At 41.2% G+C, this 14,687-nt stretch overlaps 1 protein-coding gene across 1 annotated transcript; it reads left to right on the plus strand.

The window, feature by feature from the left end:
* Positions 1 to 701: 701 nt before the first annotated feature.
* On the plus strand, positions 702 to 12,065 carry EIF2D (eukaryotic translation initiation factor 2D). Its single transcript, XM_009702226.1, is given in 16 exon segments — positions 702 to 890; positions 1,589 to 1,672; positions 3,794 to 3,884; positions 4,558 to 4,665; positions 5,298 to 5,400; positions 5,403 to 5,557; positions 5,559 to 5,593; positions 5,791 to 5,908; positions 6,359 to 6,404; positions 7,122 to 7,225; positions 9,132 to 9,290; positions 10,008 to 10,097; positions 10,205 to 10,300; positions 11,258 to 11,378; positions 11,524 to 11,698; positions 11,804 to 12,065. Coding segments are annotated over 16 exon segments (1,611 nt in total). The 5' UTR covers positions 702 to 835; the 3' UTR covers positions 11,875 to 12,065.
* The last annotated feature ends 2,622 nt before the right edge of the window (positions 12,066 to 14,687 follow it).

Consider the following 14,687-nt stretch of genomic DNA (forward strand, 5'->3'; position numbering starts at 1 on the left):
GCCTGCTTCACCTTGCGTTTGTGATAAACATGAACTACCAGTCTGAGTGCTGGTACACATATACTGAATACTGGTCTGAAGTGAGCTTTTCGCTTGAAGGTGCTGCTATAATTAAACTAGATTTAAATGAATTGTTATATCGAGGCCTAGCTGATCCTTCTTCACTTTTATGTTCTTGTGTGGTGATGCTAGGCTGACTTGCCAATCTTTTAGATTCACTTGACACTTCTGTGAAGGACCACACAAACCCACCTTGTGCCGGTCCCTATGCCTTAAACATCAGTTAAAACTGGGGGGAGAGGGAAATCTGACTGCACCCCTGCTCCTCCATGCCGGAGCTGTGGGAGTCCGTAGGTGACAGGCAGGGCTGAGCGAGTCTGACACTCCCGGATTTGTGCTCGGGAGCTCGGAGCAGCAGTGAAATCACAGTCCAAAACAGAGGCAAAGACAGCAACAGCAGGTGTAAGCAGATGCTTAAGGAAGAATACGAGCAGGGCCAGCATATTTGGCCTTTTCCTAATATTCTTCCGGCATGCAACTAACTCATTTGTAAACCTGGACACAAATACTTCAAATTACCTTCTGTGAAAAAGTGGGAATCTCATGAACAGAAAACAAAATAGTAACTATTGATGTAGGAATTATTTTGAGAGATGGTCTAGACAGCTTTGTAACACATTTGTGATTTTATTATTACAGGAGAAAACTACGAACTGATGTTGCAGCAGCTTTTCCTAACCTTAGTGCTGAACAATTGACTGAGTTTATTCCAAACAAGGAAGAGCTTAATGTCATCAAAATATACTCTCACAAAGGGGAGGCCATCACTGTTTACATGAATAACAGGAACCCAGTACTGTTTGAAATTGAGAAAGCTCTGTATCCAACAGGTATGGGGAGTTCACTAGAATAATCTTCCATCTTTACTTACTGGGCACCAGCCTTTCCCCAAAAGATTTCCTTGTGTCTGTTTTAAGTACTTATCCTATCACTATAGTATCGGTACACTTCGTAATCTTTAGTGCATTTGTTCTACCAACATCTTTCCGAAATCAGTGGCGTTTCTGGATTCTTTCTGCAAAAAGGAAATTGATGTGCTCAGAGGTTAGAAACTAGGAAACAAGTCTTTTAACCCATAGTTTAGCATTTTAGCCCCTTTTCTCTCTTTTGTCCACTGCAAGGTGTAATTCCAAGAAGCATGATGTCCACTTCCAGGCAGCCCTGGAATTAGGCAATTAATTGCTCTGGTATTCTGTGCTTTTATTTTTCCCATACCCAGCAGTTCTTCCCTGTTGGAGTAGCATTTTCGCTCACAGTGTCCTTGATTTAAGGAAAACAATGCAAACATTTGTCTATATCTGTTATAACAATTCACAGGAGCTTGAATTAACTGGCAGTTTATTTTTCTCCATCACATCTGCTCATTATTGTAGGATTGTTCTGACTTCAGATTTCATGATTACCTGAGTAACAGGAGAGTGTTTAGTTGTGGTTAGTATTGTACTGCTTAGTCTTAAGGATGGGAAGAAGCAACAGCTAGAGAAGTTTTTAATGATGCATCTTTAAATTTGGTTCTGTTTTGGGACAGTGTACACTCTGTGGGTCTACCCAGATCTTCTCCCTGCTTTTTCAACATGGCCCGCTGTGCTACAGAAACTAGCAGGAGGAGCAGGTAAGAGAACTAGAACTTTGTCACATTGCATTGCAAAAAGGAGTTACCTTCAGGGCTTTTTTGATGTTATTTTTCCCAGTGGCAAAAATGTTCCTGAAACAAAGAAGACTAAAGAAGAAGTACTCAAAAGTAATTCATGGTGATGCCCTAAAAAGGAATACAAATTAGCTGTAAAAAAGTTTGTGAATGAAACAAAGTAGGTTAAGCTGTTTAAATGCAGTAACCTGTTCCATGTGGGAGTCTCAGATTTGGAAGCATCTTCTCAGGGCAATCAGCAACTCTGAACTGGGACACAGAACTGCCTGTGTCATTGGTCTGTCTGTTTTATAACTTTCCTTGAGCATCTGAGTTCCTTTGCTGCCACCGTGCTTCCTGTCAATTCAGAGATGAACTAGCTTATCCTATGGATAAGAAGTGAATTTGTATTGGAACCTACAGTTGTAATTACTGACAAGTAAATTGTGGACTGTGCAGGTGAGATTGGATTTGAATTCCTGGATTACTGGCTCTACTGCCTAATTATGGATCAAGACTAACAAGAAATGAGTCTATTTTCTGGAACCTGCTTTGGATGCAGTTCAGACTCATGAGAATCAGGTCTTTATAAACTTTAAATCGCTGAACTGCTCAACTAGAAAAAGATTAAATTGCAGCCACTGCGGCCTTAGTCTGTAAATGAATGTGTACGTGTAGGAAGAGGCGTCTTTTTTCCATTACATGGTATCTAAAGTAGAACTCAAGTCCCTCTGTTTGCTTTTGGGGAAATAAAGTGCTTGAGTGTGTAGCTGTGATAGACATCTGAGCAAGCTTTGCTGCTGACTTGTAGTGACCTAGTTTCTAGGAAAAAAAAAGTCTTACTAATGGGGAAAGGACATTGATGAAATAGGGCTGCAGGTCATTCATCTCCCATGGCAACCAGGCTACCTCTGGATGCCATCCAAAGATAAGAAGCTGGGCACGGAGACAATGGCCAACAAAGGCAGAGGGAGAGGTAGAGCCACATCTCAGAAAGAAGAGGGAAGTGCTGCGGACGTGGAGGGAGGGAGCAGATTTAGGGAGCATTCAGTTAGAAAGAGAAGCAAGGTAGTGCTGTTTGTAATATCTGTTCCCTGAATTCAAATATCTACTGTCTGCCCTGGTTATTTTTACATAATATACACATGCTACTTACCTTGTCACATTAAGGGCTCTATGTGATTTCTGTCCTCAGAGATGTGGAGCCTTGGTGGCAATTGCAGAGTTCATTCTAGATTTGATGAAAGTAGTTGTGACAGTGAATGGGAGGAAAAGTATTGTTGGCTTCTTCAGCATACTCATTAACTCTATGATGCTGAGAAAAAAGTGAGATGTCTTCAAAACAAAACCACAGAACACAGGTCAGTCCGTGAGACTGCAAGCTCTAGACAACTAAAGCTGCTTTGAGGGAGAGCAGATGCTCTTTGCGTAATTTTGTGATGACGTGATGATGTACATGTGGCATGGAAAACTGTTCTTTACTCACATGCCAGTCTGTTCATCCCAGCTACGGAAAGCAGACGGAGGCAGACCAGAAGGTGTACTGTTTCTATCCAGATTAGCAAGGAGATGGTTAAGGCTGCTTCCTCATGCTGAGGAGAGTTTACAGCTGAGTGCAGCTATTGTGTCAGACCAGGAGGGCTGGGTCAGCAGTGGCAAATTTTAGGCAATTCTCTCTTCAGGGAGATTGCTGCTGGGATAACCTGCCCTTGGGACAGGGAAGAGTAAATGGGCAGTTCCAGGCACATCTCCTTTTTCTTTCCGTGTCATTAATGAAGAGTCATGCTCTCTAGGTTGGGAGCTCCTACCTTTCAGTTAAAAACAGTGCTCCCTTCGGGCCTGACAGGGCAAGGGGCTGAGCATGCTTAGCTCTTCTGCAGTTTTTTGGGATGTGCCCAGCACCCCTGTGTGTTGGATCGCTTACTCCACTGTGTGGTAGCAAGAAGTGCTGCCTTACTAGGAGAAACAGAGATTCATGTTTTATCTGGCATGTGCTCAGCTATTAACAGGCTTGTGTTTTTGCTGAGTAACAGGAGGGATGGGGGTGGAGGAGGTAGCAGCTGAGTCTTTCATTGAGAAATGGATGTGCTTTATTCTTTTCTTCAGATCTGATGCTGCCAGGAGTTGTAGTGCCATCGTCTGGTTTTCCTCAAGTAGAGCGGGGCACGCTCTGTGCTGTCACCCTTTTGGGAAACAGGTATGGAGGATTCTTTATTCATCTCTTTTCTTAGAAACTAAAACTGAAATGAAGCTTTTTTTTTTACAGGAAGAGTCTGGGAGTTTTGAGGAAATAAAAGCAGGATTGTTCTCATGCCTTTGATGCACTGTGGACCTAAACCATGGAAAATACAGCAGAAGAAAAATCCACTTAAGTTTCTGGGTTAGGGTATATTTGAGCTCAGGGGGACAGCTTTGCAAATTGGTTCTTTTGGAACTGCAGGGGCACAACTGGTGGATTTGTTTTGAAACAGAGTAATTTTTTTTAGCAAAAAATTGCATTCTACACAGTTGTCTTTTTGACTGTGAGGAAATTTAGAGCGAGGGAGCAGTGCTAAAGCTGTTGGTTTTTTTTCCCCCCCACTGCTAGTCTCTTTTGGTGGTGCATATGCTTCTTATACTTTAATAAAGGGAAGAATGTGTTGCTGCACAACCTTCACTTCAGTATCACAGCTGCACATATCGTTGGGATTCTTTGGAAGACTTTACATACCAGAAAGATAACTAGAAAATACCTAGACGTTTTAAAAAAAAGCAGATTGTAAAGAAGAAGGACATCATAAAAGAAATTCAGTGTGTCACAGTGGCACAGTCTGTCCAAGTAGCACAGGGTATTTGTGCTGTCCTGCTGTAATGCTCCCTTCTTTTCCCAGAGCTCCAGTAGCAGTTGCAGTTGCCACTATGTCCACTGCGGAGATGCTGGCTGCTGGAATGAAAGGGAAGGGCTTTGCTGTGTTGCATACTTACATGGATCACCTCTGGTGGGTATATTGCCAGGAATTTGGTAAAATGTGTAACAAGTCTCATGTGGTTACTAAAATCAAAATCTGTGCCTCAGTAAGCTTATTCTGTCAGGTCAACTTCCTGAGTTATTCAGGTACAGTTTAGATAGGACCATTATTAAGGTTTCAGCTACATGTTTTTGATGACCGCACATTTCTGGCAGGAGAATGTGTCTGTCCTGACATCTATCCATTATATACATATTGGAAATAGATATATAAAATTATTCGCTTGATTCAGTTCCTTCATTATAGAAATGAAGGTAGAACATCCCTGTTACTCCGATTTTAGAAAACCTCCTTCTTCTATAAAAAGTGAACTTTGAATCACTTTTGCTTAAAAATGGTCAACGGTGCCAGTCTCAACCAAATAAGTGGGTTGCCCTGCATTTGGATTCAACTAGTCTGCTCAGTTTTAAATTAAGATTCATGGGGGGAACATAGAGTTTATGGAGCAAGATGAGATGGAAATAAATTTTATCGTTTTGAGAATGCGGAAAAAGATCTATGCAGCTGCCAGTGCCTTTTATCAGGGTGACATTTGTTCATTATCCTATGGGTTTCAAAGCAGTAAACAGAAAGCTATGTTATGCTTTTTCTTCCTTTTATAGGGAATATGGTGACAAATCTTATCCTCCTACCTTAGCTCCCTCGGTAACAGATTCTGCTGAAAAGGAGAGTGCTGAAGATGAGGAAGAGATGGAAGGGAAAGAAAAAAAAAGCCTGTCATCACCTTCTCCACTGATCCATTGCAGCATGTGGACGTTGGTGATTTGAGCCTGAAGGACCGAGACAGTTGTGCAATACTGATGGGAAAGGAGGAACTCAGTGAGAACAGAGCTGCAGAAACAGCTGAAGATGCCAACACAGAGGAAAAAGGAAGCTGAAGACAGCAGGACTCCACAAGGTATTTTTGCATACGAATGAAAGCAAGCTATGCTGCTTTGGTTTGCTGAAGCCTGTACCCACAATCTAGATTACTGTGCGTTCTGTACAGCTCACTGTGAAAATGTAGAGACAGTTCTGTGTGGTCTGAAAGAGCTGAGTGCTGTGATCTGAAAGACAGACTACTCACAGCTTACTTGTCCTTTTTTTTCCCTGCAGAGCAAATGGATGCATTATTCAATCAGTGCTTTTTTCATGCCTTAAAATGCAAAGTAAAGAAGTCTGATCTCCCTCTGCTCACCAGCACGTTTCTACGCAGCCATATGTTCTCATGCTGGTATGTGGCAAGATTGTCTTTGGACTTGCATGCTGGGTTTTTGTCTTTAAAACTGTGGAGATCAAGTGTGACATTTAGGATGAAGCTTTTGACTCAAAAGTAAAATTCAGTCCTTATCTAAGGTTATCTAAGATTATGCTCACTTCTTACGTCAAATACATGGATGTAAGGATTGTCCAGACCAGGATACGCACTTGGTAGCTAACTTGAGTTGGCTGACATTTGTTTCAAGATTGCATAGTTGCTTAAACGGCTGTTTGCGTACCCACAGGAACATCAGCACTAGTTTCACTCATCACGTTCTATTTATTGGCTTGTTTGAAGTAATTCTTTCTCTGTGTGATTTATTTGTATTTCCACTGTTAAGAAACTTCTAGCATAAGTAGCAAGATTTAAGAAGAAATGAAGGGTGACTTATAACTAAAGAACTTTTAAAAAATCCATTTATAGCCCTGCTGGACAACAACTGGACATAAAGAAATCAAGCTATAAGAAGGTGAGATTTTTCTGTCGGTTTTTTGCATTGATTTCAATAGGAGATGGAATGAGAGAAAAAGTTTGAAGTCAAAATTGTTCAAGTGTTAGTAAAACAAACAGACAAAAAAACCCTGGAAGGTGTTAAAAGCCAAGTTCTTTTTCTGAACTCTCTGCTCCTGCGGGATCCAGGGAGAAAAGTAATTGTCCTGAAAGCATGGGCATTGATCTGCTTTGAATGCAGCTGATGCTGTCTGCCACTATATACTGCGATAGCTATTAAAGGGTTCTGATCTTGTTGGACAGTGCAGTTACTTGCAAGAAGAGGCCATTCCTTTTCTAAAGCTGTTAACGAACAAAAAATGAAGAGAAAGGAGATGATACTATCCCTGTTGTGTAGACAACAAGCAAAGACAACGTGCATTGCCAAAGATCTCACAGTAGTCCATGTGAGGTGTACTGTGATTTGACTGAGAACATCACAGAGCAAACGGATGGCAGACCTGCAAAAGGAACACTTGCTTTTACTCTGTTTTAGAGCCAGAGGCACTCACTGCTTCTTAGCAATTGCTGCGTTTAGAGAAGCAAAGGTATGGGAGGGGTGTGCTTGTGTTTTTTGTTTTTTGTTTTTTTTTAAAGAAACTTTTCTGATTTAGCAAGTAATGTCAGGGAAGTCAGAAACACATGAACAGGAATTTAAAATGCTTGACTCCACATTTCTGATTGTTGCTTCCTTCAGTTCTCTAAATTCCTGCAATGTATGCAGCACCAGAAGATCTTACAAGTGAAGGAGCTGAACAAAGGTGTGGAGAGCATCGTGGAAGTGGACTGGAAACATCCAGAGTATGTAGAATATTGTAGTCTTTTTTTAAGAGTTGGTAGTGTCTGAAAGAAGGGAGCAGAATCTGCTACTTGCAGCTCTTATTACCTATACTCTGCTTGAATTCCTGTTCTGAATAGCTGTAGCAGCCCTCATTTCCTAATCTTAGTATGCTATGGAGGGGTTTTATACGCTGCTTCTGTACAGCATTGCTTATGTTTCCTGCTCTTGTAAAGTTCTTCCAGGTAAACTATATTCTTCCTTCTTTGCTCAGTGGCACTGAGCATGCCTAAAGTCTCATGACAGTGTCTTGATTTCCCCCTTTCCTTTCTTGTTAGTTGTGCATTCATCCATAGAGCTTAAGATCAAAAAGGACTGTTAAATGAGTTGTGTATGGCTCTTTATCCTTGTAGTGGGTGTACAAATTTTCCAGAGAAACAGCTTTGAAAATGTAAAGGGGGATTCAATTCATTGCAATTTGTTGCAGTGTTACAATGACAAATTTCTGGCTTCTAGTTTGGATGCTAGTGGAAGAGTTATAGTATCAAGCCTGTTAGCAGTCACTAAAAAGCACATTCCTTTGACAGTGTCTTGACAGTTTATGTGAATTTCTTTGTTGTTGTTGGGGAAAGGGAGGCAAGGAGGTTTGAAACCCATCAGGCAGTTTTCCATCTATTTAACAGTGACTATAATGGTATGACTGTTTTATGTCTTTCCAGTTTAAGCAGGTCTCCCCCTCCCCGTTCCATCTATGTGCTGGGACAACTCATTGTTCCGCTTTGAAGTGAACTTACCTGTCTAAACAAGAACTCCAATAAAAAGATGACACTGCTGCTGAATAAATGCTCATGAAACTACAGTCTCAGAATGTCATAGAGGATCAAATCAAGCACTTTGCAAAATTAGAAACCAAAGTTATAATCTCAAAAAATTTAAAAAAAATTGCTGTGTTTTCCATTACACATATTGATTTGCACAAATACTCTTACCCATTCAGTTACTTACTACCCAGTTCCTCTATTGGTGTTTCTGTTATCTTTCTAAGGATTAGTAGTTATCTCACATCCTGCTTGTTCCTTCTGTATATTGGCACATTAGCTCTCTCTTGGAATTTCCCAGCAGGCCTTAGGCTTCCTGTTATATAGTGTCTCCTTGGCAACTAATGGAGTGGAGAATATTTCTGTAGATACGAGTGTCTTCTCTTCTGCGTTTGGAAAGAAGCGGAATTGCTTTGACTTTTTGCATTAGCTTTTCTCTCATTAAACTTGGCCTTATCACTAGGAGACAGACATACTCAAAGGCAGTTCGTCAGTTCTCTTACCTGCAAGCATAGAATCTGCTGCTCTGGTCAATGAACTGAGACTCAGCTCCTGCACTGATACAGTTCTTACCCCTGTCTTCCGGAGTTGTCTTTTATCCGTGACTGCTAAAGAAGGATTTCAGCTTTTAATTGGCTGTACATTTGCTAAGCGCGCAGTTGGGGTTTTTTTTCAATTTAATTCTAGCAATTCTATGGAATGGGACAGCATCCTTTGGATTATGGCAGTTGTCTCTAATTACGAGAGAGTCAAATATGCTTAGAATAGCTGCAGAGATTTACTTTTTCACCAACATACAGGGCTTTACTCGGAGTGAGAGGTGTTTAATATCATCACCTGAGTTAAGGTGCTTATTTATGTGTATCTTTGAAATGTGTACAAGGACAAATTTAGTCATTTCAGCTAATGCTTCAAAATACTGTTTTTTCATCATGTCCTTTAACCCACAGACACTGGCCCCCACTGCAATGGAAGGCATTTGGAGGATCTGACATACTATACAACAGACCAGAAAGCTTTTTGCACAACTCTGCTAGGTTTTAGTTTCTCAGTGAAATGGAAGTGATAAGTTTCAATCCCTTTCACTCACACCAACTAATTCTTATTTCAGCATTAAAGCATTTGCAGTACCTGAAGGATTTTCTTCAGCCTCTGCTGCCCAAGAGAGCAAGCATGAAGACAGAGAACAAGTGTACCATGCTCCTGAGATCATTCCACTTTATGGGGTCTCAACGAAAATGATCCCACTCTTCCAGGAATCTGGACACAGGTAAGCACTAGAAAAGTATAACAAAACCATTGTTACGTGAAGAGAGAGACTAACAAACCTGTGCTGCTACCATTTTGTTAGCCCTTGTGGGGAGGGCCCCGCGATGCTGTCAGGAAAGGTGATAGGAATCAATATATCCGTTGCTTCATAAAGGGAAGATAGGAGGCTGTGACAACTATGTTCAGCAAGTACTCACATCACTTCTCCCACAGCTAAGGAGGTGAAGGCTCAAATGTCAAAACTGATACATTTTACTTAGATTGTCTTAATTTGCCATTGGATAAGGCATATTCTGCCCACCCACTGTATGGTTTACTGAAAAGAGGACGCCCAAATAATTTAAAGAACTTACTTGCCTTGTTGTGCTCTAATCTTGTCTGTTTTGATGTAGTTTAGATAGCAGTCAGTGGCAGCTTTTCTTCAACTAAGCACTTTCGTTCGTTATCTACAGTCCCCCTGAAGTTAGGGTTCCCGTTGAAGTCATCCTCCCAAACTAGGCTCCCCGGACCAAGGGTTTTAGATTCTCTGTAATTACTGCTGTGAGCCTTTTGTCTGGTATACAGCGGCTGAGGTGTAACAAAAAATCACACTTTAGCAGATGTATTTCAGTATTGAGCTGTTGCTACCAAATGCAGTCAGGGTAGTTGCTGTCTTCGTGACAGAACCCAATACCTAACTACTTAAAGTAATAAATTAAGAAGTTTTCTGTCTCTCTAGAAAAGGCAGCATCCTCTCAAGCAGTGAGGTGAGAAACATCATCATTAATTATGTGAAGACTAATGAGTTGGTTGATGAAACAAACAAAAAGTAAGTAGACTGGGAAGTCGTCCTACCCTGCTTCCACAGGAGATGCTGAAGTTAGAGGGAAAAAAGGTGACCTTGTTTGCTTCTAACGCGTGTTTTTTGTTTTGTAGCTTTGTAAAAGTGAATGCCATTCTCTGTGACTGCCTGTTAGATAAATCCGAACAAGATGAAATCTCAAACCTTAAATGGGATGACCTCTTGAGCAGGTGACTCTTTTCCCAATGTAATGTTTCAGTATTACACAGATTTATTGCATGCAGCTCAAAGCCACCTGTTATTGGAGCTACTTAAGTTGTAACTTCCTACTGGTAATAAAACAAAAAATATCCAGAGACCTTCACTTGAAGGATCTCTCATTCTTCACCATTTGACAAGCATCTCAAATTAACTGTTGTTGTTAGGGTTTTTTTGTTTACCTGCTAACCACTTCTCAGGGAAAACTTCCTAAACAAACAGTGCCCGGTTCTGTCTGTAACCTGCATGTACGTATTTATAAAGCCACCCTTTGCAATAGGTAACTGAACATGCCCTTCTTAGGCAATGGTAGTCATCCTGCTCTTTATGTGCAGCACAACTTCTGCATTTACAACCTAAACCCACCTTTTAGATCTGAGAGATCTCAGTATCTGACGTAAGACCATTGTTTCTATATACCAAAAAACTTTGCCTAAATATCCCAAATGTCTTACTTGCCTTCAGCTTCTTCATCACACAATGCTTCTGAGGCACCTCCAGCAGCTTCCTTTATTTCTAAAGCCAAGTTTGCTCATGCGACAGTAACGCAGTTTATGCTGAATTTTAAACTGAAGTTGCTTCACCAGTCCGTGAACAATACAACTGAACAATAGCTTAAAGACAAAATTAAAGCAGCTTTTCCTCTGCAAGAACCAATTTGTAAAATTTTACCAAACAATCTATAATTTTTGCGAGTCAGTAGACTAGCTTTCTTTTTAGTCAGTCCCTTTCTTTAAATAATAGCTAGGATGCAAATCTTTGCATAAGATCATGATGCATTATCTTACTAAGATACAAATTCTTCTCACATGTAGAATCTTGGCTTTCACGTAGTCTCAAAAACCTGTGTGAGGCTGCAGTGGAAAAGCGCAGTTAACATGAGCCCTGCTGTACTGCATAGACTAATTGGATGTATAAACTTTGTTCAGGTGCCTTGAACGACTGCAGCCCTTACACCAGGTGACATTTTTTGGACAAGAACCTATTGTGAGGAAAGGAAACATTGAGCCCATCAACATAACCATAGCACAGAGATCATCAAATAAGAAGGTAAAAAGAAAACTAAAATTAGGGGGTTTGAGCAGAAGCCCAGATTCTGAGAGCAGCTTTGGCAGCTCATTTTTTTGGGATGAATGAAAAATGACTTGCTAATACCTACAGCAGTGATGTTTGCAATAATTCTTAAAACCTGTAGGTTACAATTATCAAGAACCTTGAGCTGTATGGTCTGGACCCACAGTGTGTGGCCAGCATTCTGCAACAAAAAGTACAAGCCAGTGCCACCATCACCCCAGTACCAGGAACAAAAGACAGAGTTCAGGTCCAGATCCAAGGCAACCAAATCCATCATCTGGCCAAGATGCTGCTAGGTAAGTTGATTCTGGAACTGGGCCGGGACTGGTTACAGCAAGATACAGACTTTAATTCGTGAGCTCTGAATATTTACCTGAAGTGAACTCTTTGTTATGTTGCAGAAGAATACCAGCTACCTCGGAAATACATTCAAGGCCTCGAGAAGGCTCCAAAGCTTGGCCGGAAGAAGTAAGAGAAAAATCTACTATAAGAATTACTCAGATCTTGTTATTTATAGAATTGTTCTGCCAACAAATCAAGGATAATGTACAGGCCCTATTAAGTCAAAAAAATGAGTCCTAGGAGTTTACAGGGTCTAGAATTCACCCAAATAATAATACTGCTCCAGCTGTTCATTTTTCATAAAAATAAAAAACTGAATAAAACCCCTAGCATTATCCTTTTTCATGTATTTCCTGGAAGTTCCTAATGGTGCACTGGTTTTCTGGCTACAGCAGCTTTTGGCTAGTTTAACATTCTTGCTTTGCATGTTTTAGCGAAGGCACGGTTATAGGACCTGCACTGAAATGTAAGCAAAATACATTCCAACACATTGTCCTGGAACAGTCCAGTATGTTGCGCCATGGATTGTGTATCTCAGAAGTAAAACCCATTTGGTTTTAGATGTTATCCTTGTAAACATTTCCAGGTATTGATATCAGATGTTTCAGCACTGAGAATTACCTCTTATAAGCTGGATTTTTAAGGTTTATATTATTTTTATATATAAATACGTTTTAATGTATGACATTAACTGTAATTTATCACAGGTAGACATGGGTAGCGGTTCTGTCAAATCCAGCTAAAATATTAAGAGAAGATTAATGGAACACTTTGGTCAGGTTTCACAGTGGTACATGTTCTGTACCTCTTTGGCTGAAGCTTAAACAGTTTACAGTAGGGTTAAGAAATTTAAATTCACTTCTAGGAAGGATTCCTGTATTTTTCCTTTAGACTTAATACATGAAAGTTCCATAGGAGGGCGCCAGAAAAAGAAGTTAAAGAGATTTCTTTAATTACTGACAGGTTTATTATCATTGTCTTTTACACTGTCTGCATATGAACAAGTAGTTTCAGAACCTTCAAAAAAGCTGGAAGTGGGACATGTTTTAAAAATTCCATATAATTACTAGAGAGTAGTAAAAATAAATTACAGCATTGCAAAAATGCATTTCACTTTGCCATAGAAGCTTTACTATTCCATTCTATACACATTATTTTACATGTTTTACAATAGCCATGAAAAATAAATTCACATGAACTAGGCAAGACAATATACTAACCAAAGGCACTGCCAACAGTATTTTGCGCTTAAGGGAGGGGGCAGTACTTCTATCCTAGAGACAGCTCAACTGACTGTTGAGAATTTGAGTTTCAAGATCTACCAATTAGTCAAATGCCCCGTATCTTGGGGGGAAAAAAAAAAAAATAATCAAAAGAAACAGCCCTCCTCTTTGCAGGAGGTTTTCAGCAGCATTCACGGTAATTGCATAAGAAGCCATGCCTTCTACAAAATGTCAAAGACATGCTGGGTTCCAGGAAGGGAGCGGGAGACAGTCACCAAAACTCTAGTAGAAAACAATAACAACAAAAAAGAAATCTTTATGACTTTTAGCCAGAAAGATAAGGGATTTAAAAACAAGCGTCTGGACGTTACTTCTCAGAACCAGTGGCAGTTTTTACAGTGTTCTTCCTCTTGACTGAACAGAAGTATTTATACAGTGTTCTCAAGACTCAAAGCACTAGATAAATGTTACTTAAATTACTTCACAAGTGCATAGTGAAGTAATAAGTATTCTTGTAAATGGACAAACAGCCCCAGAGCACGAAAAGTGCTGCTCTCTTTGGGTTGCTGCCACGTTGTTAAAGGTCATCTGGGTGCAGAGTACAGTACAGCTGGGAGGCCCTTCCTGCACCGCGTGCCAGAGGCCATAGCCCTGTTAGCAAACCCTTTTACACTACTGACTAAAACATGAGCTGGAACTAAGCTTGCAGAAAGCGGCATTTATACAAACTGAGGGGCTTTAAGTGATACAGTTGAGCTCTTATGGTTTAGAAACAAACATACTAGAGTATAAGGGGAGGGGGGGCAGACGGAAATCCCAAGCAGTCACCTTCAAGCAAGAAACAAAACAGTTCCTCGTTCCTCTACATACGAAAGCAGCCTCATCTCATCACGACAGTACTTTAGGTAATTGGGGGGGGGGGGCAGGATTGACAAGGCCTCCTGACAAAAGCCCCTTCCAACTTCTTCCTTAGCCCAAATGCAAAGTTTTCACACTTAAGGGAAAAAAGGCACTGAGGTAAATTTTAAACTCTTCCACGTCTCTGTGGTAACTGTTACCCAATAACCTGTTGCCTCCCTTCCCACTTCACGCAGGTGGGATCGCAGCAGTCTACAGCGAGCTCAAAGGGACACTCATTCATCAAGTCAACACGAAACCCTTTCTCATGCTCCATCTGAGTCTGGCTAGTACTAACGTGTTCCGTTTTCTCTTAACGCTTTGTTGCGGTGTCCCGTGTAAACAGAGGGAAGACTGAACCTGGCTGTGTGCAGCGTGCTCGGCACAAAGCACTGAGAGTAAACACGGGGACCACCCTCTCTCAGGCTGGCATCCCTGGAGCCTTCCTTGCCCTTCAGCGATCGCTGCATGGCATCAGCAAGATCAGGGTCTCTGGTTGGAGTTACGGCAGTAACTGATGCTCCAGCTCAAGGATTTTTACGAAAGATGCACAGCGTGTGCATCAGAGACGGTGGGAGCCCTGAGAGAGGGGGAGAGAGACTTGCTGTCCTCTCCTAGCTCCACGTGGAGAGCAAAACCTGGTAACCTTCCCGGCCGTGCAGGCAGAGCACCCGTTGTGAGCGGGGAGGGAGGGAACGAGAACATGACACGTATAGAGTGGCACAGGGAGGGAGAGGATGGTCTGTGATGGACAGGAGTGGTGGGAGAGCAGGGCAAGGAGGGTTAGCAGGAAGAAGCGTAGTATGAGAGTGGTGGGCGGAAA

Source organism: Cariama cristata, unplaced genomic scaffold (assembly GCF_000690535.1).
Source record: "Cariama cristata isolate BGI_N322 unplaced genomic scaffold, ASM69053v1 scaffold32546, whole genome shotgun sequence".
NCBI lineage: Eukaryota > Metazoa > Chordata > Aves > Cariamiformes > Cariamidae > Cariama > Cariama cristata.